The 27,308-nt window shown below is 45.0% G+C and overlaps 1 protein-coding gene across 3 annotated transcripts in view; it reads left to right on the top strand.

Annotated features, from left to right (window-relative positions):
• Nucleotides 1-27,308, top strand: part of LOC122553107 — a 141,649-nt gene that overhangs the window by 74,242 nt on the left and 40,099 nt on the right. For 2 of the 3 annotated variants that reach the window (XM_043696653.1, XM_043696655.1), the window contains exons 7-8: nt 8,226-8,329; nt 13,338-13,519. In XM_043696653.1, coding sequence (XP_043552588.1) covers nt 8,226-8,329; nt 13,338-13,519 — 286 coding nt within the window. The remainder of the gene's footprint in view (nt 1-8,225; nt 8,330-13,337; nt 13,520-27,308) is intronic. The other variant, XM_043696654.1, reaches the window with a different exon arrangement.

The following is a 27,308-nucleotide window of genomic DNA, read 5'->3' as shown; positions in this document are numbered from 1 at the left end:
CCTCCAACTCATCCTCAATGCCATACCTCCGTATTTTTTGAAGTAGCCTAGCATGGGGAACCTTATCAAATGCCTTACTAAAATCCATATACACCACATCTACTGCTTTACCCTCGTCTACCTCCTTAGTCACTTTCTCAAAGAATTCAATAAGGTTTGTGTGGCACGACCTGCCCTTCACAAAACCATGCTGACTATCCTTGGTCACATTATTCCTATCCAGATGTTCATAAATCCTATTCCTTGCTATTCTCTCTAAGACTTTGCCCACAACAGAAGTGAGACTCACGACCTATAGTTACTAGGGTTATCTCTACTCCCCTTTTTGAACAAGGGAACCAGATTTGCTATCCTCCAGTCTTCTGGCACTATTCCTGTAGACAACGAGGACATAAAAATCAAGGCCAATGGCTCTGCAATCTCCTCCCTTGCTTCCCAGAGAATCCTAGGATAAATGCTATCAGGCCCAGGGGACTTATCTATTTTCACCCTTTCCAGAATTTCTAACACCTCTTCCTTACATACCTCAAAGCCGTCCATTCTAATTAATTGTGACTCAATATTCACATCTATTCATTCAGTGTCTCCCCAATCTCTTCAGCCTCCACACGCAACTTCCCATTTCCTCCTGCTCGCACACACTCTCTCTCTGTATTCCTCGCCCACTCTCTGTCTCACTCTAGCCCTACCTCTATTCTCCCTGTCTCCTCACTGCATGATGTGACCATCCCAGCTCACTGCACCATGTGACCACCCCAGCTCACCTACCATGTGACTATTCCAGCTCACTGCATGATGTGACCAACCCAGCTCACTGCACCATGTGACTATCCCAGCTCACTGCACCATGTGACCACCCCAACTCACCCACCATGTGACCATCCCACCTCATCATATGATCATCCCAGTTCACTGCACAATGTGACCATCTCACCTCATCATTTGACCATCCCAGCTCACTGCACCATGTGACCATCCCAACTCACTGCACCATGTGACCATCCCAACTCACTGCACCAAGTGACTATCCCATCTTACTGCACAATGTGACCATCCCAACTCACCCATGTGACCATCCCATCTCACTACACCATGTGACCATCCCAACTCACCACATGACTATCCAAGTTCATTGCACAATGTGATCATTCCAACTCACTCACAACATAACTATCCCAGCTCACTGCACAGTGTGAACATCCCAGCTGACTGCACCATGTGACCAACCCATCTTACATATCATGTGACCACCCCAGCTGACTGCACCATGTGACCATCCCAACTCATTGCAACATGTGACCATCACAGCTCACTGCACAATGTGGCCATTCTAGCTCACTCACCTTGTGGCTATCCCAACTCACTGCACCATGTGACCATCTCAGCTCACTCATCATGTGACCATCCCAACTCACTGCACCATGTGACAATCCCAACTTACCCACCATGTGACAATTCCACCTCATCATGTGACCATCCCAGTTCACTGCACCATGTGACCATCCCAGCTCACCGCACCATGTGACCATCCCAGATGACTGTACCATGTGACCATTCCAGCTCACTGCACCATGTGACTGCCCCAGCTCACCTACCATGTGACTATCCCAGCTCACTGCATGATGTGACCATCCCAGCTCACTGCACCATGTGACTATCCCAGCTCACTGCATGATGTGACCATCCCAGCTCACTGCACCATGTGACCATCCCAGCTCACTGCACCAATGGACCATCCCCGCTCACTCACCATGTGACCATCCCAGCTCACTGCACCATGTGACCATCCCAGCTCATTCACCATATGATCATCCCACCTCATCATGTGACCATCCCAGTTCACTGCACCATGTGGCCATTCCAGTTCATGCACCATTTGACCATCCCAGCTCACTGCACCATGTGGCCATTCCAGCTCACTGCACCATGTGGCCATCCCAGCTCACTGCACCATTGGACCATCCCTGCTTACTCATCGTGTGACCATCCCAGCTCTCTGCACCATTGGACCATCCCAGCTCATTCACCATGTGGCCATCCCAGCTCACCATGTGACCATCTCAGCTCACCATGTGACCATCTCAGCTCACTGCACCATGTGACCATCCCCGTTCACTCACCATGTGACTATCCCAGCTCACTGCACCACGTGACTATCCCAGCTCACTGCACCATGTGGCCATCCCAGCTCACTGCTCCATGTGACCATCCCAGCTCACTGCACCATGTGACCATCCCCGCTCACTCACAATGTGACCATCCCAGCTCACTCACAATGTGACCATCCCAGCTCACTGTACCATTGGACCATCCCCGCTCACTGTGTGACTATCTCAGCTCACGCTGTGACTATCCCAGGTCACTGTGTAACTATCCCAGCTCACTGTGTGACTATCTCAGCTCACTGTGTAACTATCCCAGCTCACTGTGTGACTATCCCAGCTCACTGTGTAACTATCCCAGCTCACTGTGTGACTATCTCAGCTCACTGCTTGGTACAGGTTCCAACGATATAGACATTGTTACAGAGATTTTCAGGAGGATCTGGATATTTAGGTTTTACTCCTTTGAGATCCGACGGCACTTTGCCGATAGAGCCTGTGGGCAATACTTAAGGCACTTTGCAGTATGAACTCTGCATTTGGACCCTTTTAGACGTTTCTACATCAAAGTCGGTACTGTCTATTGGAACAATATCTCAGCTCTCAACTTCACAGCAATCATACCTCCCCTTCCCATCTAAGGACTGGTCTACGAACGTATTTAATTGTAAAGGTAGATCAAAGCATTGAGTGCATGAAAATTTTGCCTGTAATAATCTACTTTCCTGGAAACTGTATTAGAGGGGGAGAGAAAAAACAGACAGAAGAAATGTTTGTCATTACCAGAGAGATCGCCACTTGCCTGTTGCCAGTTACAGATACCATGCGGGCGAGTTGGAAATACTGAGTACATTATCCAGCAATCATGCAATTAAGAGTGACCTTTGTAAAATTTGAATGGCATCCCACTCTGCTTGATTACAGCCTGTCACTGTTTACCTGTGAGTTGTTTTGCTACTGGCATATTCATGACTGGAAGTGGTGATATCAGCTGAAGTACAGCCCACGTTTACATTAAGCAGCAGATCTGTCAGCATGGGGCACACCTTCACCACCCTGTTCCTGTCAATAACATGATATGACCTTTTTTAGGATCCCTGTACAGCCCAATGACATGACAAAACTGAATTTCCCCAGTCACTCTGGGGAAGGAAGGTGACGGATTAGATTAGACATTTCGCTGGAACAATCAAACAAAAGCCAATGTCTTTCAAACATTAATGAACAAACAAATTATCTTCAAGAGACATCCTAAATTAAACTTTACAACTAAGATAAATCTCACAGAATTCTGAGGAGTCACCATGACTCCTACGTGCATGGCGCTACGTGCAGTTTTAAAGACCTTCACTACATTGTCTCCTGCCAAGTGGAGTTGATGCGGTATCTTCATAGTTGATCATTCACGGGATGTTGGCATCAATGACATTTGTTGGCCATTCTTACTTCCCCCTCATCTGAGGGGCTTGCTGGGTCATTTCAGAGGGCAGTTGGGAGTTGACCACCTTGCTGTGGGTCTGGAGTCACATGTAGGCTAGACTGGGCAAATTTTCTTCTTAAAGGGCATCAGTGAACCCAATGGGTCTCTGCAAAAAAATCGATGATAAGTTTTTACTAACTTACTTTAAGTTCTACCAACTGGGGTGGTGGGATTTGAACCCATGTTCCTCATACCATTAGCTTGGAATTCCAGTCCAGTGACCAACTTCCCCACAGGCTTTGATTCTCAAGTAGCTTTTGACAACTGCATTACTCCATCCAGCAGCGGCTCTTCTGTGGACCCTCATTCATTCAGCCCATGGATGCTACAGCCCACCCAGAGCCATTCTGGCAGGACTTGTCCCTCCAACTCGACTCCTCACTCAGCACTGAGTAGCATCTCCAGCAATCCCATCTGCTAAAGCCAGCTACAATACCGAGATTTCAAGGAAATTTCCAGAACCATCTGGCAACTGCAATGCCCGCATCACAGGAGGTTCAGAATGTAGGAAGCAAGAGCAGGAGCAGGTCATTGAGCCCCTCAGGTTTACGCCACCTTTCAACTATATCATCGTTCATCTAGCTCACAACCATTTTCCTGTACTATTCATATATTCCACAATGTCTTTAATATATAGAAATATATTGATCTCTGCATTCAATCTACTCAATAATTCAACTTCCACAGTTGGGTAGCTCTGAGTAGGAATGTTTCATGTCAAATTTTTACTTTCAGATAGAAAGATAAATTTTTGAAAACTTCTAAAAGTTGTTTTTATGTTTATCACTTTCTAACATTTATGTCCCTATCTTTGTTTCACAGTCTGTAAAGTATTGTTAAAAGTAATGGCATTTCACTTCCTATGCGAATACTCCCTACTTGGTGACAGCATTGTTGCTGGATGCGTGCAGATCTCTTTGTTATGATGTCACATTTAAATTAACATTGGGTATGGGGTATGCCAAGCCACAGAGTTTCTTGAACCTTTGCTCCACAGAATCACGGCGATGTTGCAGTGCTGATGGAGGTCAGTCAGTCCATCTTCTCTGTGTCAGATCTCCGAGGGAATAATTCACTTTGTGTCATTCCTGATAGCCTGCACTTTTTCCTATTTCAGATAACAATCCAATTCCCTCTGAAAACCTCAACTGAACCTTCCTTCACAACAATCTCAGGCAGGGCATTCTGGATCCTGACTACTTACGGCGCAAAGTAGATTTTTCCTCACATCGTTTTTGCTTGTTTTATTAATTACTTCACATTTGTGCCCTCTGGTTCTCAATCTCTTTAACACCTGGGAACAGTTTCCACAACTGACCTGGTGTGGTGGGGTGACCTCCCGACCTGGCACAGTGACCCTCCCTGTCCTGGCATGTCACTGGTGTGTGTGTGTGGACCATGTTTTTTTTCGTAACATTTATTTCTGTAATGTGTCCCCTATCTAAAGATGCTGTGCTTAGGTACTTTTGTATCTAAGTCAGCACTATAATTGGTGATGTATAAAGTTTTCACTACACTCATTGAGTACAGGTCATTCTGCTATAATGCAACAGCTGCACTCCTCTGCAACCTCGCGCTATGAAAAACAGCTATAGAAAATCATATTGTAAAAGATTGCTAATAGAAAATGGCTTTACCCATTCAGTAGAAAGCTCGCGTTATCCAAACAGCGTCCGCAATTCATCATTCGCGTTCCAGCCACTTTGTGCTGATGAAATGCACGTTACAGCAGAACGACCTGTACATGTGACAGGAAAGGTTATTCTATCCTATTCCAGCCCAGACCCTTTGAAATATTGAAAACCTCTTTCTCCTATTAGCCTTCCCCCCTCTGAGGGAAATAATCCTAACTTCTTCAATCTTTCTCATAACTGAAGGTGCTCATCCCTGGGACCATCTTCATTAATCTTTACTCCATTCTCTCTGATGCCTTCACATCCTTCCTAAAACGAGGTGCCCAAAGTTATTCACAGTGTTCCCATTGAGCTGAGCTCGTTTCTTATACAAGGTCGATGTGATCTCCCTGCTCTTATACTTTGTGCCTCTGTTATAACACCCAGGTTACCTTACACTTTAATAACAACGCTTTCAACTTGCCCTGCTGCTTTTAATTACTAATGCTTATACGCATAATCCAGGTCCATTTAGAGTTATGTCCGCTTTATCTTATTGTGTTTCTCCAAGGTCTTCCTACCAACATAAAGCACAATGATGTGAATCAGAATGATTTTGCCTTAACTCCAGATGCATCATGTGCATCTGAATCTCTGTAACCTCCTTCAGCAATGCAATCTTCCAAGAACGTGGGGGCTCAGTGGTTCACACTGCTGCCTCACAGCGCCAGGACGCGGGTTCGATTCCACCCTCAGGTGACTGTCTTTGCACATTCTCCCCGTGTCTGCGTGGGTTTCCTCCAGGTCCTCCAGTTTCCTCACACAGTCCAAAGATGTGCAGTTTAGGTGGATTGGCCATGCTAAAGTGCCCATAGTGTCCAGGAGTGGGTAGGCTTGGTTGATTAGCTATGGGAAATAAAAGGTTGGGGGTAAATGGCGGGATGCCCTTTGAAAGGCTGATGTGGACTTGATGGGCTGAATGGCTTGCTTCCACACTCTAGGGATTCTATAAAATCTGAGTCCCACAACTTTGGTCTCTTTTCCATCCCACATTCCCCTCACCCCATTGGTGCAGTGGTGCCTTCATCCCTTCGATCTATAAACTCTGCAATTTCCTTACTTTCTGCTTTAAGATGCTCCTGGAAAATCAGCCCACTGACCAGCTCCTATTAATTCTGACCAGCTCCTGTCCATGCTGGGTTTTTCTGACAACTGCTCCAGTGAAGCATCTTGGAATGTTTTCCCCTACCCTGTTAGTACAAGGAAACTTCCCACTGGAAGGTGCACAGCTGCTGAAGAGACAATATACTGCCAACACTCTTCTGTTCGGTAATAATGAGAGAATGTGAACAAAGACATGAGGGACACTGTGACAGTCTAATCACTTATTTAATTCCAGTCACTGAAATTAAAGGGCAGATCTAATTTGAACTCGATGCACTTGCAATGCATAAAAACTGCTCAATTTCAACATCAAGCCCACACATGAAAATTGAGTTGTGGACCAAATGAGGACAGTGTAATAAGTGAAGCTTCAGGGGGAATTAGTGTGGAAAGACTCAGGGTCTCAGTGACATACCGTAGCTTGCTGCTTGGTACAGACTTGAGGTGAAAAGCAACATGCTCCCTGTCAGGAACAAAATCAGGCTTCAGCTTCCAAGCGTGCCCGTGGCAAGCGAAGGAGCAGTTCAATTTTATTTTACAAATGAAGTGTCAATCATGAGGCTGCAAGGTTTTCTTTCTCTTTAAGCTAATGCATCTTGATAGTTTGGCAAGCTGTAACTGTGGTGTTTTTTTTCACCCGAAAGGATAGATTTATTCTGCGTCACTGGCATTTGCTGCTCATCTCAAATTGTCCTTAAATTGAGAAAATGGCCAGGGCTATTTCAGTGGGCATTGAAGGGTCAACCATTAGCAGTGGGTCTGGAGTCACACTGTGGGCCAATTTCCTTCCCTAAAGCACAGTAGTGAACAGAGGGTGACAGTGATAGTGATAGTTTTATGGTCTTTGCTGAGGCAAATGAGCAGTTCTGCATTTTTCAGTTGATTAAATTAACATTCCACAGGTATCAGTACAGGGCTTCAATCCTACATCTCCACAGCCATTTGCTCTGCTCTTTTAAAAGTCATAATCCTACTGGACCTTTGGGCTTCTCTCTGATTGGAAAGAGAGAGAGAGAGAGGATTGATGGAGAGTTTAACCTGAGGGTCACCACATCTCAAGCAACGTGAGAAGTTGAGGGTCCTTCGTGTTAACCGTAGTCAGTGCAGGAATTGAATGCATGCTGTAAAACACCGCTCCAGCCAACTGAGCTAATCAAAACCCAATGCTGTACTCGCCCAGTGGCTTTACCAGTAGGCCCCAGCTTTAACACATGATATAACTGCTGTGTTATATGTAGAGTCATAACTGAAGACATTAGTGAGAATAATCAGTCATTGTATAACACTGGTTGACACAGTCTTTGAGCAGGACAAGATCCCTTCTGAGGTTGGGATGGTACCATGGTCCAGTAATTATTATCTCCTGCTTGGTTCTATACTATGGATTTAAATCCTATGTTTTGCTGGAGTTCATGTGGGAGAACGGGATTGAAGATTGTGGAGGATGAGCTAACTCTCTGGTATCCCAGGACCAATATTTATCCTTCTCTATCCTTAAAGCCCTCGAAATGTACCACCTTGATGAAGCATTTGGCTAGCTCCCCATATATCTCCATATGTCCCTCCACGGCAACTTGTACAATGCTCACTCAAGCAAACGTGGAATTGAAAGCTCGCCTACTTTATGACAGATCTGGTGAAGGTGTGTTGTAAATAATGTTAAAGTCACTGTATAAGTACAAGTTGTTGCTTTTAGAAGATCATCAGTGTCGATAAATCTCCCGGTCTTTGTTAGGGCAGCTATTTGGACACTGAAAGGACAGTGTTGTTTGGCAAAAATTAACTTAATTTTCACCTTCAGTGAAATCCCTGGTCTCCCGCCTGTTGGAGGTTTCTTCAGAGTAATTGCCTTCTTGTTCTCATCAGGTGATTCTGCTGATTGTGTTACAGAACGCAGTTCGTTTTCAGCCTGAAAGAAGCAATCATATTAGTCAGCCAAGACGAGCTGGGACTCAGCATCTACCTCTAAAGTAAGAACACTGCTTTCGTATAATGGTGGCTTTATTTTTCTGTTTGATTGGTGCTACTTGCAGTTGTTAAAGTAACTGCAGTGTTTTCCTCATTCATAATTATTAGCCCTCTATGTGTATTCTAGCCCAGCTATGCTAGTTATTGCTAACATTAGAGATAATTTTTTGTCCTCCAAAAGGTACGACAAATCATTTACTTTAACCGTGCAATGTTCAGGAGTAACTCAGTCAGTAGTATCTTAGTGTCTGAGTCTAAGGATAATCAGCATGAATAGAAAAGCCCACACTCAGGTGCTGCACTGTCAGTGGTGCAGATGACCCCATGGTACCATGTTGAAGCAGAGCCAATGGAGTTCTCCCCAGCGTCCTGGGGTCAGTGTTTACCCCTCAGTCCATGTCACAAAGTGAAAAGCCAGTTGTCTGGTTTATTATTATTTATTGCTGTATGTGGGAGCAAGCTGTGTACAAACTGGCTGCTGCAGTCCCTACGTTACACCAGTGACTCAAGTTTGAAAAGCAATGAGTTGGCTAGAAAGCCAGGATTGGAACATTCGAAAGTTGTGAATGCTCTTGTTGAAAGGAAAGTCTTCCTTACCTATGGAGCAAGGGTGGGAATGTCACCTTTTCGCTGCAAACCTATTATTTCCCAGACCAATACTTGGGATGACAGTATGAAGAGAGATTGGCTCAGTTACCATTATATCCCCTGGGGTTGAGAGGAATGAGATGGGGATTTCATTGAAACCTCCAAAATTCGAACAGGAGTAGATAGGGTAAACACAGGAAGGATGTTCCCAATGACTGGGATGTTCTGAACCGGGTTCACAGTCTAAAGATACAGGTAGGCCATTTAGGACTGAGATGAGGAGAAACGTCTTCATCCAGAGTCTGGGGAGTCTTTGGAATTTTCTGCCACAGTAAGCAATTGAGGCGAGAGCAATAAATATTTTTCGAGAAAGAGTTTGATCTAGTTGTGAAGAGATCAGAGAGTATGGGGAGAAAACGGGAACAGGGGACTGAAATGGATGATCGCCCTGATTATATGGAATTGCAGAGCAGGCTTGAAGGGCCGAATGGCTTACTCCTGCTCTATTTTTCATGTTTCTGTGATACAGTCTGATAGGAAAGGAGCTCACCTAAGGGCCAGTTATGTAGAACCTCACGGAATATACGGAACAGAAACAGGCTATTCGGCACGACCAGCCCATATCTCTGTACCCAATGTTTCGCCCATCCTACCTCAACACTCTCTCACCATAACCTTCTATTCACCTTCCCTCAAATGGCTACCTGTTTCCTCTTAATTCCATCCAGACCATTGTCCTGAATCACCTTCAGTGGTAGCAAGTTCCATATCCTTCATCAAGTCGGTGGAGGAACAGTGACTTAGTTGTAAGTCTGGATGGTGAGACACTTGGCCAGGACTTTGCAAGTGGTAGTGTTCGTATGTGCTTGACACTTTTGTCCTTCTAAGGGGTAGAGGTCATGGGTTTAGAAAGTGCTGTGTAAGGATCTTTGGAGAATTTCTGCAGTGCGTCTACACATGGCTGCTACTGAGCGTCAGTGGAGGAGGGAGTAAACATTAAAGGTGATGGTGTCCTAGATGGTGCTGAGGTGCCCGAGCATAATAATTCTGGGGAAAGAATAACTTCAGGCTCGAAATAAGGAACGATCCATCCACAGTTCCCTATTTTGACTGATGCCACCTGAACACACTGAGGCCAGGAACAAGACTGCCACCTAGATGTCAGGCCAGAAATTGCAAATGCCACGGCCAAACAGTGGAGGAGGAATACAGAAAAGGGAAAGGGCAGAGAAAAGGTTTGAAGAAGGGAGCAGTACTCCATTGGCATCTCCTGCACCCCCATGACATGATGTAGGTTTCTGACCTGACTAGACAACTCTGATACAATGAAGTTGGGCAGTTTGTGACTGAGCTTGTCAGCAACTTAGAATGATAGCACGATGATACAAAGCAGTGCAGGGATGTCTTTATGGAATGATCTTCTCACTCTTCATTCAGCTTGCACATTTTATTTTAGTTTCGAATTAACCTGTTCAGAGTCATTTTTATACACCTCTTTAGCAGATGGGACTTGAATCCAGGCCTCCTAGTTTAGTGATAGGGACACGACCAGTGTACCTCAAGAGCCCAAACTTCCACGTTTTAGTTATGATACCGGACAAGACAAACCTCAAAGACCACCATTTTGTATTTGATGAGTTAAACTGTCCCAGAAGAAGTGAACCAATGTTCTCTGGATGTCAGTGACAAACCCAGGAGGAGAGACCCAGGGACCAGCTGGTAGTATAGCATGGCGGCCACCAGCTGGTTTATGACCAGCACTCGGCTCCTGTAAGACAGCACTCGGAGCAGTCCTGTCCCAGGCGAGCCGAGACCTTGGCCTCCAGCTCCTGCATTCGCTGGCCAGGAATCCTCAGCCAGGCTAAGGTAGACCTCCAGATAGAGGAGATGGGTGCTACTCTAGCTGAACCCCCATAACTCCTCCGGCAGAGAGCCCGCCCACCATGAACCGACCAGAAGTCTGGAGCATTTGGCCCCATCAAAACTGGATTGGATTAATTGGTCTGCACTAATTGGTTTATCATTCAATCAGTCAATTCCTTGCTTCTCTTGACCCTCACTGTGAAATGTGCTCCTGAAATGTTTTGATTTTTTTTGAATTGAGACTTTTTTTATTGAGATTCTCTTCAGAAAGTTCAAAAGTTGTGTGAAGAAAGGTCAAGCTTCATTCTTTCAGCTCAGACTCTCAAACAAGGGATTACGTCTCAAAATTCTCTAATCTTGCATTTCAGTGCCTCAGACCAAATGTTTATCTCCCTTTGGAGCTAACTCCTTTTTTTCCAAATTCTCTTTAACATTACCTTTCTCTCATGAAATCAACCATCTGCCAGTAACATTTTGTGTTGACCTTTTCTCTACCATTTAATATTATATAAATCTCTTGAGGGCTCTTTATTAAGCCTCTTCCCAGTGCTTGAGCGTTTAGATTTCTATAATATTTCATCACAGTTCTCTGCTCAGGGTCAGTCCTCAACATTGCTGGATTTTTGTTCAATCTGTTCTTATGCTGGGAAACTGTTTGAAGGGTGCAATGAACCAGAAAACAGTGATTCACCTTCACAGGTGAATTTGCCTGTTTGGCAGGAAGAGTAGAACTGGAGAGAGAACACAGAACTGGGAAATATAGAGGAATCCAGGTGTACTGGTTCACGAAGCACATAAAATTAGCACATAGCTACAGCAAGTTAGTAGGAAGGCAAGAGGCACATGGACATTTACTGCAAGGGAAATAGACTGTGAGAGAAGAGAAATCTTACTGCAGCTCTCCAGGGCATCAGTGAGACCACATCAAAATCACTCTGTGCAATCTCACTCTCCTTATTGGTATATCTCTGTTAGAAGCAGTTCAAGTAATGTTTACCCACCTCATTCCTGTGATGAAGAGCTTATCTTATGAGGAAAGATTGAGCAGGTGGGTCTATATCCTCTGATGTTTGAAGAATGGGAAGTGATCTCATTGAGACGTATGGTTCCTGAGGGGCTTCAACAGGGTGGATTCTGAAGGGATGCCTCTCCTTGTGGGAGAGTCCAGAACTAGGAGGACACAGTTTCTCAACAAGGGTTTTCCTCTTAAGACAGAAACGAAGAGAATGCTTTTTCTCTCAGATGGCCATTAGTCTGTGGAAAGATTACCCTCAGTGAGATGATGGGGTTGGACCATTGAATGCTGTCAGGGTTGAGATAGGCAGATGTTTGATAGACGAGGGCAGTTATGGTTTATGGGAGGGGCAGGTAGGAAAGTGGAGCTGAGATGCCTGAACCAGCTCAGTCCATGCTCCTACTGAATAACGGGTCAGGCTGCTCATCATTCATATGTTTCTTTGTGTCTTCCCAGGATAGAATGTAATGTCCCCACTGGAAGCAGCTTTGGAGATTGGAGGGGGGGAGGGATGTTGATCTGCTGTTAGGACCCACCGACTCTCTACCTGCTCCCCATCCTGATAAAATCTGAGCCCCAGTGCCCATCCTACATGGACTCAGTTATAATAGAGCCATAGTGTGATAGAGTCATGCAGCACAGAAACAGACCCTCCAGTCCAGCTCGTCATGACGACCGAGTTTCCCAAACCTTTTACTTGCCCCATATCCCTCGAAACCTTTCCTATTCATGTATCTGTCCAAATATCTTTTAAAGGTTGTAATACCCTTCAGTGTCCAACTGAAGGCTTCATTCTGTTGAGTTCGGTTTCTCTTTTAGTTTTATTTTTCTCTTGTTATCCTCCCTCCTCTGTCTGATTAGATTCCATACAGTGTGGAAACAGGCCCTTCGGCCCAACAAATCCACGCTGACCCTCTGAAGAATAACCTATCCAGACCCATTTCCCTCTGACTAATGCACTTAACACTACAGGCAATTTAGCATGGCCAATTCACCTCACCTGCATATCTTTGGACTGTGGGAGGAAACCGGAGCACCCAGAGGAAACCCATCGCAGCCCCGGGGGGAATGTGCAAACTCCACACAGACAGTTGCCCGAGGCTGGAATTGAACCTGGGTCCCTGGTGCTGTGAGGCAGCAGTGCTAACCACTGAGCCACGTGTCCATCCACTTTCCTCCTTTCCTCCTCTTTTCTGTTGTTTCCCTCCCTCGTGTGGTCTACTGTCTCCACTCTTCTCCTTTCCTCTGTCTTCCTCCTTTTTTGCAGGCCTCTTGCTGCTATGTATCTGATCCCTCTCTCTCTCATCATCTCCCCCGAGGGTCAGCAGAGTGTGATGCTGGATGTCTGAAGCGAGTGGACTGTCTGGGGCAGAGAGCAGTGAAGAGAGAAGGGGACGGTCTGTTTGGAAGAGGTCAGCCTTCCTGACTTGGCTGAGCTGAGCCTGAGGAAGCTCCGGTCGTCGGGGAGACTGTGAGCAGACAGGGGAGTGCAAGCTGTCTTGCTCCCAGCTTCTGTGATGGGAAATGCATTTCTAAACCCGCAGGTACCTTCAGAGCTCTCAGGCGTTTACAAGGACAGAGCAGCTCGACAGAGATGGAAAAGCTCATTCGCAGAGTAGCAGCCGGGAAAGATGGATTCTTCAGTCAGGCTCTGTCGGGGGGAGTGCAGTGCTGCATCCTCGCAAATCCATTCCCTTGGGACGGAGCTATTTGGCAGGCAAATGTGGTAAGGTCTCTAAATACACAATGTTAGCATTCATTTCCAGAAGGCTAGAATGCAAGAGCAGACATGTACTGCTGAGGCTGTAAAAGGCTCTAGTCAGACTGCATTTGGAATATCGTGAGCAGTTTTGGATCCTGTATCTGAGGGAGGATGTGCTGGCCTTAGTGGGGGGTCTGGGATGATCCTGGGGATGATGGTTTGTCATATGAGGAGCAGTTGAGGACTCTGAGTCTGTACTCAATGGTGTTTATAAGAATGAGGTAGGTATTCTCATTGAAATTTACAGAGTACCGAGAGACCTGGATACAGTGGACATGGAGAAGATGTTTCCATCAGTAGGAGAGACTGGATCTGAGGGCACAGCCTCAGAGGGAAGGGATGACACTTTAGAACTGAGATAAGGAAGAGTTTCTTCAGGCAGAAGGGGGTTTATCTGTGGAACTCATTGATGCAGAGGGCTGTGGTGGACAAGTTCATTGAGTATCTTTAACAGATCGATAGATAGGTTCTTGACTCATAAAGGATGAAGGGTTATGGGAAGTAGGCAGGAGAATGGGCTTGTGAAACATATCAGCCATGATTAAATGGTAGAGCAGATTTGATGGGCTGAGTGACCTAATTCTGAATGGCCTAACCTACCTTCAGGTTCCAATTGAATGATGTGAGTCTGTAGATTTTGTTTGACTGTTTAGTATCATCCCCTAATAGCTGCAAACTCTATACAGACACAGTCACACTGCAACACCCACAAGATTGTCCAGGATATTTCATCAGACTCCCAGCGACTGCAGCATTCCGGGGATACCTGGCTGAGTCTGGCACTGAGCACTTAATACTGACTCTTCAAACGGACCCTGACTGGAAGGTTTCCAGACTGGAGAATTCCCTCCTGTCTGAAAGGAGGGCAATTAGTTAACTAAAATAACACACACATACACACCAATACTGCCATGGGGGTGGGGCAGGACTGACAGGTCTTGGGCAAGATATGTCCCTCCTCCCAACACAGCTCAGCTTCCCTGATGGAGACAAGACAGGGACAGCATGAAGTCATGGATGGTTTTGAAAGGAATGTCGAGAATTTTGAGATTCAGGTGCTGCTGATCTAGGAACTAATGTCGAAACACCGGAATGCTGGGCCAATTAGATGAGCTAGCATTCTAGTTCAGCTCATTGGAGCTTAGGAGAATGAGAGGTGACCTTACTGAAACAGGAAAAAACATTCTTAGGGGACATGATATTGTACTGAGGCACCTTTGTACTGAAGACGGTGCTGTAATGCTGTGACTGTAAACTTTTCACTGTACTCAATTGAGTACATGTGATGATAAAGCTAATTCAATTCAATTCAGATTGTTTCCCTTTATGGGAGAGTCTAGGACCAGATGGCATTATCTCAGAATAAGGGGTCATCTACTTAAAATCGAAATGAGTAGAAATTGCTTCTCTCAGAGGGGAGTGAATCTGTGGAATTCTTTACCCTAGATGGCTGTTGAGGCTGGGTCATGAAGTATATTCAAGGCTGAGGGTGACAGATTTTTAATCAGAGAGGGAATCAAGGGTTATGGGGAAAAGGCAAGAAAGTGGAGTTGAGGTTTATCAGATCTGCCACAATCACATTGAATGGCGACGCAGACTCGATGGGCTGAATGGTCTACTGCTGCTTCTATGTCATATGTGTTCTTTAAGCTGACATTCACATTTCTTTGATATGGTAGCCCTTGGTTTCTGTGTGTTAATAAGACCAAACTGTGTGTGTGCATAAAAGAAAATTTGTGAGGCACTGCTAACATGAGTAATATTTACATTTCAGGTTGAACATATGCAAATATGTTTTCTCCTCTGTTCTTTCTAGGGATCTATTGACTGCTGCCGTAGCCAACATTTGTTGTCCATCTCTAGTTATCCTTGAATTGAGTGGCTGTTCAGCCATCTTGGAGTGTAGTTAAAGGTGATCCACATTGCTGTGGGTTTTTATTTTTATTCACCCAGTGCGACCTGGGTGTTGCTGGCTTGGCCATCCCTAGTTGCCCCTTGAGAAAGTGGGGGTGAGCTGTCTTCTTGAACCGCTACAGTCCATGTGCTATAGGTTGACCCACAATGCCATAATGACCCTTAGGGAGGGAATTCCAGGATTTTGTCCCAGCGACAGTGAAGGAATGGTGACATATTTCCAGGATGGTGAGTGGCTTGGAGGGGAACTTGCAGGGGGTGGTGTTCCCATGTATCTGCTGCCCTTGTCCTTCTAGATGGAAGTGGTCATGGGTTTGGAAGGTGCTGTCTGAGGATCTTTGGCGAATTGCTGCAGTGCATCTTGTAGATAGTACACACTGCTGCTACTGAGCATGGGTGGTGGAGGGAGTGGATGCTTGTGAGTGTGGTGCCAATCAGGTGGCTGCTTTGTCTTGGATGGTGTCAACCTTCTTGAATGATGTTGGAGCTGCACTCATCCAGGCAAGTGGGGAGTATTCTGTCACACTCCTGAATTGTACCTTATAGCTAGTGGACAGACTTTGCAAAGTCTGGAGGTGAGTTACTTACCACAGTGTTCCCAGCCTCTGACCTGCTCTTATAGACATTGTATTTATATGGCAAGTCCAGTTGAGTTTCTAGTCAATGCTAATCCCAAAGACATTGTTAGTGGGGGACGCAGTGATGGTAACACTATTGAATGTCAAGGGGCAGTGGTTAGATTGTCCCTTATTGCCTGGTATTTGTGTGATGTGAATGTTACTTGCCACTTATCAGCCCAAGCCTGAATATTGTCCAGATCTTGTTGCATTTGAACATGGACTGCTTCAATATCTGAGGAATCACATGTCATACTCTTTTGCTCATGTTTGAACCAAGGCTGTAATGAGGTCAGGAGATGAGTACCCCTGGGGGAACCTAAACTGGGCGTCACTGAGCAGGTTATTGCTGAGCAGGTGGATAGCACTGTGGATGATCCCTTCCATCACTTTACTAAGGATCAAGAGTAGACTGATGGGGTGGTAATTAATCAATTTGGATTCGTCCTGATTTTTATGTACAGGACTTACTCGGGCAATTTTCTACATTGTTGGGTAGATGCCAGTGTTGTAACTGTACTGGGACAGCTTAGCTTGAGGTATAGCAAGTTCTGGAACACATGTCATTTGCTGGAATATTATCAGGGCCCATAGCCTTTGCAGTATCCAGTGGAGTGAATGGAATTGGTTGGAGACCAGTATCTGAAACACTGGTGACCATTAAAGGAGGCCAAGATGGATCATCCACTCAGCACTTCTGGCTGAAGATTGCTGCAAAAGCTGTAACCTTATCTTTTGCACTGATGTGCTGGGCTCTTCCATCATTGAAGATGGGGATATTTGTGGAGCTCCCTCCTCCAATAAGTTGTTTAACCACACACCACCATTCACGACTGGATGTGGAAGGACTGCAGGGCTTAGATCCAATCTGCTGGTTATCACTTACTTCTGTCTGTCACTTGTTGCTTATGGTATTTGGCAAGTAGTCTTGTTTGGTGTCTTCACCAGGGTGACACCTCATCATCAAGTATGCCTGGTGCTGCTCCTGTCATGCCCTCCTGCACTCTCCTGAACTGGGGTTGATCCCCTGGCTTGATGGCAATGGCTGAGTGAGGGATATGCCAGGCCATGAAGTTACAGATTGTACTGGAGGACAATTCTGCTGCTGTTGGTGACTGATAGCGCCTCATGGATGCCCAGTTTTGGGTTGCTCGGTCTGTTTGAAGTCAGTCCCATTTAGCACAGTGATAGTGCGACACAACACGATGGAAGGTATTCTCACTGTGAAGGCAGGACTTTGTCTCCACAAGGATTGTGCAGTGGGCACCCTAACCGATACTGTCATGGACAGATACATCTGCAGCCAGCAAATTGGTAAGGTTGAAGTCAAGTATGTTTTTTGCTCTTGTTGGTTCCCTCACCACCTGCTGCAGATCCAGTCCAGCAGGTATGTTTTTCAGGACCTGACCAGCTCAATCAATAGTACTGCTGCCACGCCACTCTTGGTGATGGGCATTGAAATTCCATCCTCAGTGCTTCCTCTAAATGTGTTGTTCAACATGGAGGAGTACTGATTTATCAGCCGAGGGAGTATGTGGTAATCAGCAAGAGGCTTCCTTGCCCGTATTTAACCTGAAGCCATGAGACTACATTCAATCTGGAGTCAATGATGAGGACTGCCAAAGCCACTCCCACCTGACTGTAACACCACCACTGCTGGGGGGACAGGACATATCTAGGGATGGTGATGGTGGTGTCTGGGACATTGTCTGTGAGATATGATTCCGTGAGTATGACTGTGTCAGGCTGTTGCTTGCCTAGTCTGTGAGATAGCTCTCCCAATGTTGACACTAGCCCCCTGGTGTTAGTGAGGAGGACTCCGCAGGGTCAACAGAGCTGTTTCTGCTGTTGTCTTTTCCAGTACCTAGTTTGATGCCCGATAGTCCTCTGGTTTAATTTCTTTGTTGAGTCTTTGTGACAATTGATAGAACTGAAAGGCTCGCTTGGCCATTTCAGAGAGCAGTTAAGGGTCACTGGGTCTGAAGTCATATGTAGGCAAGACCAGGTGAGGAAGGTAGATTTCCTTCCCTGATGGGCATTAGTGAACCAGATGGGTTTTGACACCAATTGCCAATGGTTTCATGATCACCAGATTTAGATATTTTCCTCATCATCCCCTTCAGGATATTATTACACACCTCTGGAGTAGGTGGGACTTGAACCCCATTCTCATAGCTCAGTAGTAGGGACTCTATACTGCACCAGAAGAGGCCTTCATTTCAGATTTATTTAGGGAATTTATTAAATTAACTCAGCTGTCACAGTGGGATTTGAACATACATCCCCAGAGAGTTAGTCTATACTACAACCCAGTGATATTACCACTAGGCCAGCATCTCCCCAGTGCATTCCCTCAATCTGAAGCCCTTAAGTCCATTCGAACTGATCACAAAATCAGGTCGCGTAGGGAGACGGAGATGTGAAAAGGACTGTAGCGAAAGCAATTAACAGCTGGATCAGTCAACAGTGAGACAAGAGAGGCACAAGATAAATATAGTCAGAATAATTTCATGTAGAGCCTGAAGGGACATCAGAAATGTCACACTAAGCAAGGCATCTGCTGATAGATGACTATTCAAATGCACAGTCAGAAGTCTGTTTCGGGTTTTCACTTGAGTCATTTTTGGCCTGTCTTCTTTCTGAACTGTGCAAGTATAAAATCCACAAGGAGTGCACTGCTTTTTAAATAAATCAAACTCAGCTGGAGCAATGCACTTCAACTGATGTCAGAACTGCGAGCAAAGAAATGATGAAAATTAACATGAGCCCCCCCGTCTGTGCCTCTAGAGAAGACAGTCGTGTGGATTTTGAAGGAGGGTAGATGAAGTGGTTTTCAGCATGACGTCCCATTGTCAGTGTCTCTGGACACTGGAAGTACAGAATTGAAACTCATTGGACGCCAGCTCTCCGTGGACAGGGCCTCCCCCCACACCCCCGCAATGGGGTCCTAATTCCAAGCAAATGTCTGCTGGTGGCCTCACTAATGCCTGATCAAGGTTTGGCACAGCAGGACCTGCTTTAGGGAGGAAGTGCGGGTCTCACTCACCTGGTAAGGCCTCCTGCTCCTCCACACGTTTCAGCCCATGGTTAGGGACACCTCAAGATCTTCAGGAGCCTCTAATATTTCAGATTCTCCTTCCTGGTACAATAGTGGCATGGCCCAATTGATTGTCATGAAACAGGCTAACCCCCAGCCCCAGAAATGAGACAGTGCCTACAAACATGCAGGGGGTCAATTTGTTTAAAGCCAAGAATGCAACCGACCTTCCTCAACTCAATGTCCCACTTCCAGACTAATTTCACAAAGGACTAACACAGTTACGCCAATTAATGGAGAACACAGACAGGCTCCAGGAATAGAATGAAACAAATTGGTCTGTCACACATTAAACGATCAAGTTTTCTGGGACTTATTAATTATAGGTGTGCTTCTAATTCTAGCTCTGTACAAATCCACAAGCTGTTCGCAAACGAAAATAATAAAGCAAAGTCTGCGATAGTACAAGAACAATCTGGAGCAATCTAGAACATGACATCATAGTTTCAGGATAAGGGATGACAGATTTAAACCAGAGATAAGGAGAAATCACTTCTCTCAAAGGGTATTGAATCTGTGGAATTCATTCCCCTAGAGTGTGGTGGATGCCAGGACATTGAGTAAATGTAAGGAGGAGAAAGACGGATTTTTAATTAAAAATTGAAAGAACTACGGATGCCGCAAATCAGAAACAAAAACAGAAATTGCCGGAAAAACTCAGCAGGTTTGGCAGCACCTGTGGAAAGAAATTAGAGTTAACATTTCATAAGGGTCACTTGACCCGAAAGGTTAACTCTGATTTCTCTCCACAGGTGCTGCCAGACTGGCTGAGCTTTTCCAGCAATTTCAGGTTTATAATTAATAATGGGTTAAAGGGTTATGGGAAGCATGCAGGGAAATGGAGTTGAGGCTGAAATGAGATCAGCCGTGATCATGTTCAATGGTGGAGGGGCTGAATAGCCTACTCCTGCTCCGAGTTCTTATGTTCTGACAAACCAATTGCCAACCCTTGTACGTACATTTACCCACCCAGTGTATCTTGTTGCTGACTGACATTCCTTGTCTTTCCCCAGTTGTCATGCCTGGCCTTTGTTTAGAATGTCTCTGTTTGAGGAACTGTACTTCAGCACCCACTTAATGGGCAGAGGAAGTAAACTAACAGAATACAAACAGATTAAAGCCATTTTGAACAAATTAAATCCATTTTGCACTTCAGAAATGTGACATTTAAATATGAATTAACTTCTGGTGATATTTACCTGGTCATGTATGTTTGCTCTCTTCCAATATTTGACGTGCTGTATGGTATATGCAACTGATGAATGATATGACATTGAATGTAATGTGCAACTTTCTCTATAAAGCCCTGCAGTGTTGGAGTAGAGGGAGAGATGGAGAGGCTTTCTGTAGATGCAATCAGAAATTGCAATTTTCCATTGTGAGAGGAGATGTGTAGCAGTAGGTCTCTCTGCTGTGAATGTTCTGCACTTGTTCCTCGTTACGTCCAAATTATTTTTGTCTAAAAATCAAAAAGAATGATCGAAAATGGTTAATCTAATAGGTGCAGAACTGCTCCATTGGCTGAATGGTTAGCTGATTTCACTGAGGGACCCGTCTCTCAATGCAAATAGTATGTTATTAGAAGTGTACTGGACTAAGGAGTAAAAGTGTCTTATCACAGCCTTGGTGAGTCCACTTCTGGGGTACTGTCTGAGGGTTTGGTCTCCTTACCTGCAGGAAGAGATACCTACTAAAGAAGCAGTGCATGATATGTCCACCAGACAGATTCCTGGGATTGTCCAATGAGGATAAATGAAAGAAACTGGGCGTATATTCTCTGGAATCTAGAGGAATGAGAGGTTATCTCCATTCAACAATACAGCATTTTTTGCAGGCTACAAAAGGGTGGATGCAAGAAGGAGGTTTATCCCTGGGTGGGGTTTCAGGGTAAGGGGTGGGCCATCTAGGACTGAGATGAGGAGGAATTTCTTCCCTCTTTGGAATTCTTTTCCCAGAAGAGGGCGGCACGGTGGCACAGTGGTTAGCACTGCTGCCTCACAGTGCCAGAGATTCCGGGTTCAATTCCCGCCTCAGGCGACTGACTGTGTGGAGTTTGCACGTTCTCCCCGTGTCTGCGTGGGTTTCCTCCGGGTGTTCCGGTTTCCTCCCACAGTCCAAAGATGTGCAGGTTAGGTGAATTGGCCATGCTAAATTGCCCGTTGTGTTAGGTAAGGGGTAAATGTAGGAGTATGGGTGGGTTGCGCTTCGGCGGGGCAGTGTGGACTTGTTGGGCCGAGGGGCCTGTTTCCACACTGTAATGTAATCTAAAAGACTGTGGAGACTCAGTTGTTGAGCTCAGGAGATTTTTACAGATTGGAATTAGCAAGCAATAGGGAAATATTGCCAGGAAAATGGTGTTGGAATAGATCAGCCATGATCTTATGGAGTGGCAGAGCAAATCTGATGGGCTGACTGGCCTCCTCCTGCTCCTATTTCTTATGTTCTATTCCTTTCATTCCAACAGTAGAAGCTTATTCTTCAAGCCGCTTGCTCGAACATTTGGTGAAGCTGAAAGAGAAAAGATTTTGTATTTTTAGTGCCTTTCACACACACCCCGGCCCTCTCCCTGCCCAGGGATGTTCCAAAGTGCTTCATTATTAATGAAAGACTCTTAAATTTAGTTTGACAACACTCCTGTGAAGTGTCTTCGAACACCTTACTGCATGTAGGTGCTACATGAATGCAAGTAGCCTTCACTGAAATAAGAATAGTAATTGCTGGAGAGACTCAGCAGGTCTGTAGAGAGAGAAAAACAGAGTGAATATTTCGAGTGCAGTCAGAAGCTTCTTTGAAACAAAGGTTCAGAGAAGAATCTGTTCCAAAGAAGTCACACCAGACTCAAAATGATAACTGTTTCTGTCTCTGTCTCTGTTTCAGGACGGCATGATGGGTCAGTGGTTAGCACTGTCGCTTCACAGCGCCAGGGATTGGGGTTCGGTTCCAGCCTCGGGTGACTGTCTGTGTGGAGTTTACACATTCTCCCCCGTGTCTGTGTGGGTTTCCTCCGGGTGCTCCGCGTTCCCTCCCACAGTCCAAAGATGTGCAGGTCAGGTGAATTGGCCATGCTAAATTGCCCATAGTGTTAGATGGTCAGGGGTAAATGTAGGGGAATGGGTCTGGGTGGGTTACTCTTCGGAGGCTTGGTGTGGACTTGTTGGGCTGAACGGCTTGTTTCCATACTGTAAGGAACCTAATCTCCCCAGATGCTACCAGACTTGCTGAGTTTCTCCAGCGCACTAATTCAGATCTCCAGCATCAACTGTTTTTGCTTTTAGTTGTTGTTGATGAGGAATTGTCACTACAATATGTTTTCTTGCTTTGTTGGGGTCAGTGTGAGAACACCAAGGTTCCAATAAATGCGATAAAATAGTGGCGAACCCGTTTGGGTGGTTTGGATTGTTATAGAAACCCTACAGTGTGGAAGTAGGCCATTTGGCCCATCGAATCCACACCGACCCTCTGAAAGGCATCCTTGCCAGACCCATGCCCCTACCCTATCACCCTGCATTTCCCAGGGTCAATCCACCTAGCATGCACCTCCCTGGGCACTATGGGCAATTTCCCATGTCCAATCCATCTTTGGTCTGTGGGAGGTAACCAGAGCACCTGGAGGAAACCCACTCAGACACGGGGAGAACGTGCAAACTCCTCACACGCTGTCGCCCGAGGCTGGAATCAAATATGGGTCCCTAGCGCTGTGAGGCAGTAGGGCTAACCACTGAGCCACTGTGCCGCCCAAATAGGATTGTGCGAAGAATCTTGGGTTGGGTTGTTGTGACAATGCCATGCTCCTCTTCAGTTTAGGTCACAAGGTCTCCTATATGCACGTGAACCAGGGCAGATAGCGCTGCTATCTCCCATTCTTCTATGGCACTCCCTCCTCTCCTGCGTTGCAGCAGCAGTCCAGATTATCTGGACAACAGATAACAGTATCTCGCTTGTGTATTGTGATTGTGGTCACACTCCAGACTAATGTGATTCGAGGCTGGTATTCTATTTAAAAGGTGGTCATTGGAAACACGTGAATAGTTTGATACCTACACTGAAAATCAGCTTGACAGCGACTGACTCTGTAAAGGAAGAAAGCAATTAGCGTTTATTTAATCCCAACATCTGAGGGGCATCTCAGTTTAGAAGAAAAATAGAAAACCAGGGTAGGACTAGCCATTCGGTCCTTCAAACCTGCTCTATCGTTCAGTACGATCATCTAACTCACTCCCCTGTTCCTGCTTTCTCCCCATACCTTTTGGTCCGTTTAACCCAAAGAACCATATCTACACCTTTCTTGTAAACATCCAATATTTTGGCCTCCTCCACTTACTGAGGTAGTGAAGTCCACAGGCTCGCCACTCTCGGAGACGTTCTAAGGAAGGGTCGCTTGACCTGAAACAACACCTCTGCTTTTTATCTACAGATGCTGTCAGACCTGTTGAGCTTTTCCAGCAATTTCTGTTCTTGTTCCTCAGGCTGTGACCCCTGGTTCTGGACTCCCCGGTCACCAGGAACATTCTTCCTGCGTTTATCCTGACCAGTCCTGTTCGAATTTCATAGGTTTCTATGAGAGCCCACCCTCGTTCTTCTAAACGCCAGGGAATATAGTCAACTGAACAGGGAGCAAATAGATCACTAACAAACCGAGTAATTTCTCTCTAATGACCTATTTCTGAATAAAACAAGAATCTAATAGGACGCTGTTCGAATAAATACAAGTCCACTTATATGATAAAACAATCATTTAAAATGTAATCTCTCAATGTTCACACTAGATTTCCATTTTGGAATGTTCTTCTAATCTCTCCAGCCTTTCTCCTCTGTCTCTCCTGCTGTCTTCTTCCTCCTCTGTTTGCCGAGTCCTGGTGTCTGGAATACCATGGCTGTGCTGTGGTACTGTTTATGAATAGATGGATAGATGGTGCTTTTTACAGAGCATGGACATTTCATGTGAGAGCCACTATTGTACTTCTCCAATGGTGGATTTGCAATTAATTAATTAATTAATTGCTCAATGAACTGATTCGGTCTCTCTTTATATGCCAGAGCCGCCATCGCACTTCACACCTCAATCAAAAGAAGGCCCTTCCAAAGACACTGCATGAAATCACCTGATCGTTGTATAAAACCATTTGGGCCATCAATGTCCTTGTGGGAAAGTAATCTGCCACCCTTATCCGGTCTGTGACTCCGGATCCATAGCAATGTGGTTGACAGACAACTGCCCTCTGAAATGTACCAGTCAGTGTGACGACACTATGGCTTTGAGAGGGGAATTTGGTCCCGGGTTTTTCTTGAAGAGAGGTTTTAAGGTAAAGGCGCCAAGCTAGCTATTGAAAGCCCATAAGGTAAACATCTTGTGAGGCCTTGTTTTTCTTTCTGAGGTAGGAACAATAGAAGCATCCTGGATGGGTGGGGCAAGCTCCCATAGAACCAGGATTTTTAGTTCCAGTTTTTTTCTGGCAGTTGCTGGGGTCTTGAAGTTAGGTTTGGAAGCTGCAGTACATCTCTCCCTGATGCTTCACTCTCTCAGAGTTTTCTCTTGATTTTTTTTTTCTCCTGGGCTAGAGAATTTACCCGTGAGATGATCTATTTTACTGAATTTGCCTTTTTCCCAAGGGCGTTCTAATGGGATCTTGCTATATTGGAACAGATACTGTTTAGCAGTCAAATAATCTACTATTCTGTTGAGCTTTCCAATAGTTAAATTATTGCAATTTTTTCTTTTGTTTTCTATTTTAACTCCAGTATATAAATAAAGTGTGTTCTGCGAAACGTTGAGTAGTTTGATCAGTCGAATTGCACCTGGCATGCAATACCTCTCCTATACCTTGAAAATAAGAAAAAGTTGGTGTCAAGATTACCTTCTGAATATATTTTGAGTCTTGTTTGGTCCGGCCCATAACACAAGACACTCAGTTTTATCAAAGGAAGCATCTCACCGCCATGTTTTCAAAGACAAAACATGCTGGCATTTTTATCTTATTCTTTTATGGGATGTGGGTGTCACTGGCAAGGCTGGCATGTGTTGCCCATCCCTAATTGCCCCTCGAATTGAGTGCTTTGCTTGGCAGAGGGTAGTTAACAGTTAAGACGTTTGCAATAACTGATGTATCATTTTTGAGAGTAGAAATTAAATTCCACCAACTAACATAGCGGGATTTAAACTGCTGCTGACTTCAATTATCAAGGAAAGTGCAGATTTCATTTTTAATTGACAAATTGAAATTGGTTGAGTAGGTTGCTGGCTTAGACAATGACACCTACATCCCAGGAGCAGATGAAAATTAGATTTGTTTGGGTGCCTGTAACCATGAGGGGCCTAGATCACGTTTCATGGGTTCGCAGAATTATTCTAGAGCAAATGTAGGCCATTTGGCCCATCACAATGGCACTAGCTCTCTGAATGATCATCTCAGGGAGTGCTGCTCCCCTGCTTTCTCCCTGTTATCCTCCCTTTCTCCCTGTTATCTTCATTTTCAGATGGAAATTCCAATTGCCTCTTGAGTGCTGTGATTGAACCTGCCTCTACCACACAGTGTATTCCAGATCCTAACCACTCTCCCTCCTTTCAGTTCTGTGTCTTTTGCTTATTGCTTTAAATTTGTGCTCTCTCTTTCATCAGTGGGAACAGTTTGGCCCTATTTCTCCTCTCCAGAACCGTCATGATTTTAATCACTTCAATCTGATTTCCTCCCACCTTTCCATTCTCTAAGGAAAACAGTGCCAGCCAATCTAACCTGTCTTTGAAATGGAAATTCTTCATCCCTGGAACCACTCATGTGAACCTTTTACTGCACTTTCTTCAATGACTTGCACAGTGTGGAGCCCAGCACCTTTCCTCTCTTTATACTTTCCTGCAAATGGGAGTCGTTGGCAAGCCCAGTATTTGTCACTCAATTCTAATTGCCCTTCAACTGAGTGGCATGTTCGGCCATTTCAGAGGGCAGTGAAGAATCAATGCCATTGCCACACATCTGGAGTCACATGGAGACCAGACCTCAAGGACATTGATGTAATGTCTGGAGACACAATGTTATGTTAACCCTGGTTCCCTGAATATAGAGACTGGAGTCTTTACTGAGAACAGGTATCAGAAGATTCATTCATAGTGCAATTAAATATCGAATAATTTTATCACAGCCATTGCTATAGTCTGGGCTCACGTGATTGGCTACCTTTTCTGCTGAATTACAAAGTACAGGAGCAGCCAATCAAGGTGGGGCTGATCCTTTTATATACAGGCATATCATAACATAACTCTCATAAAGATCTATGCTGGTGAGATCAGAGATAAATGCGATATCACAGCAAACATTACTGTTTACAACAATGACTATAAAACTATCGTTGAATGTTACTGAGACTAACTTTTAATTATGGATTTATTAATTGAATTTTAATCCCAGCAGTAGTCTATGTAGGATTCAAAACCATACTGGAAGAATTTAAGCCTGGGCATCTGCAGTACTAGTCGTGACATTATGACTACCTTGTCTTATTCCCCAAATACTCCAGCTGAGGTGAAATTAGTAATATATTTAAGATTAACATTGCCTCATTGCTCTTGGACTGCCTCTATTTATAAAGGCTTGGATACTGCTCTATCAATCTGTCCTTTTAATGATTCATGCAAGCAAACACCCCGATCCCACCACTCCTGCCCCCGCTTTATAGCATTTACAGAGAAACTGTTTTTGTCAAAGTGTTGAATAGCTGAGATTGCTGATTGACAAGTGAAACAGCATGAGGAGAAGCTCTTCACACAGTGAGTCATAGACCCATCGAGTTATACAGCACAGAAACAGACCCTTCCAACTCATCCATGCTGACCAGATATTTTAAACTGATCTAGACTCATTTGCCAGCATTTGGTCCATATCCACCTAAACCCTTCCTATTCATGTATCCATCCTGATACCTTTTAAATGTTGTCATTGTACCAGCCTCCACCACTTTCTTTGGCAGTTCATTCCTCCATACACACATCACCCTCTGAAAGAAAACATTGCCCTTCAGTCTCTTTTAAATCTTTCCCCTCTCACCCTAAACTTATGACCTCTAGTTTTGGAAACCCCAATCCTGGGAAAAAGACCTTGGTTGTGCACCTTATCCATGCTCCTCATGATTTTAT

Source organism: Chiloscyllium plagiosum, chromosome 9 (assembly GCF_004010195.1).
Source record: "Chiloscyllium plagiosum isolate BGI_BamShark_2017 chromosome 9, ASM401019v2, whole genome shotgun sequence".
In the NCBI taxonomy this organism is placed as follows: Eukaryota; Metazoa; Chordata; class Chondrichthyes; order Orectolobiformes; family Hemiscylliidae; genus Chiloscyllium; species Chiloscyllium plagiosum.
This window is presented reverse-complemented; position numbering and strand designations above follow the sequence as displayed.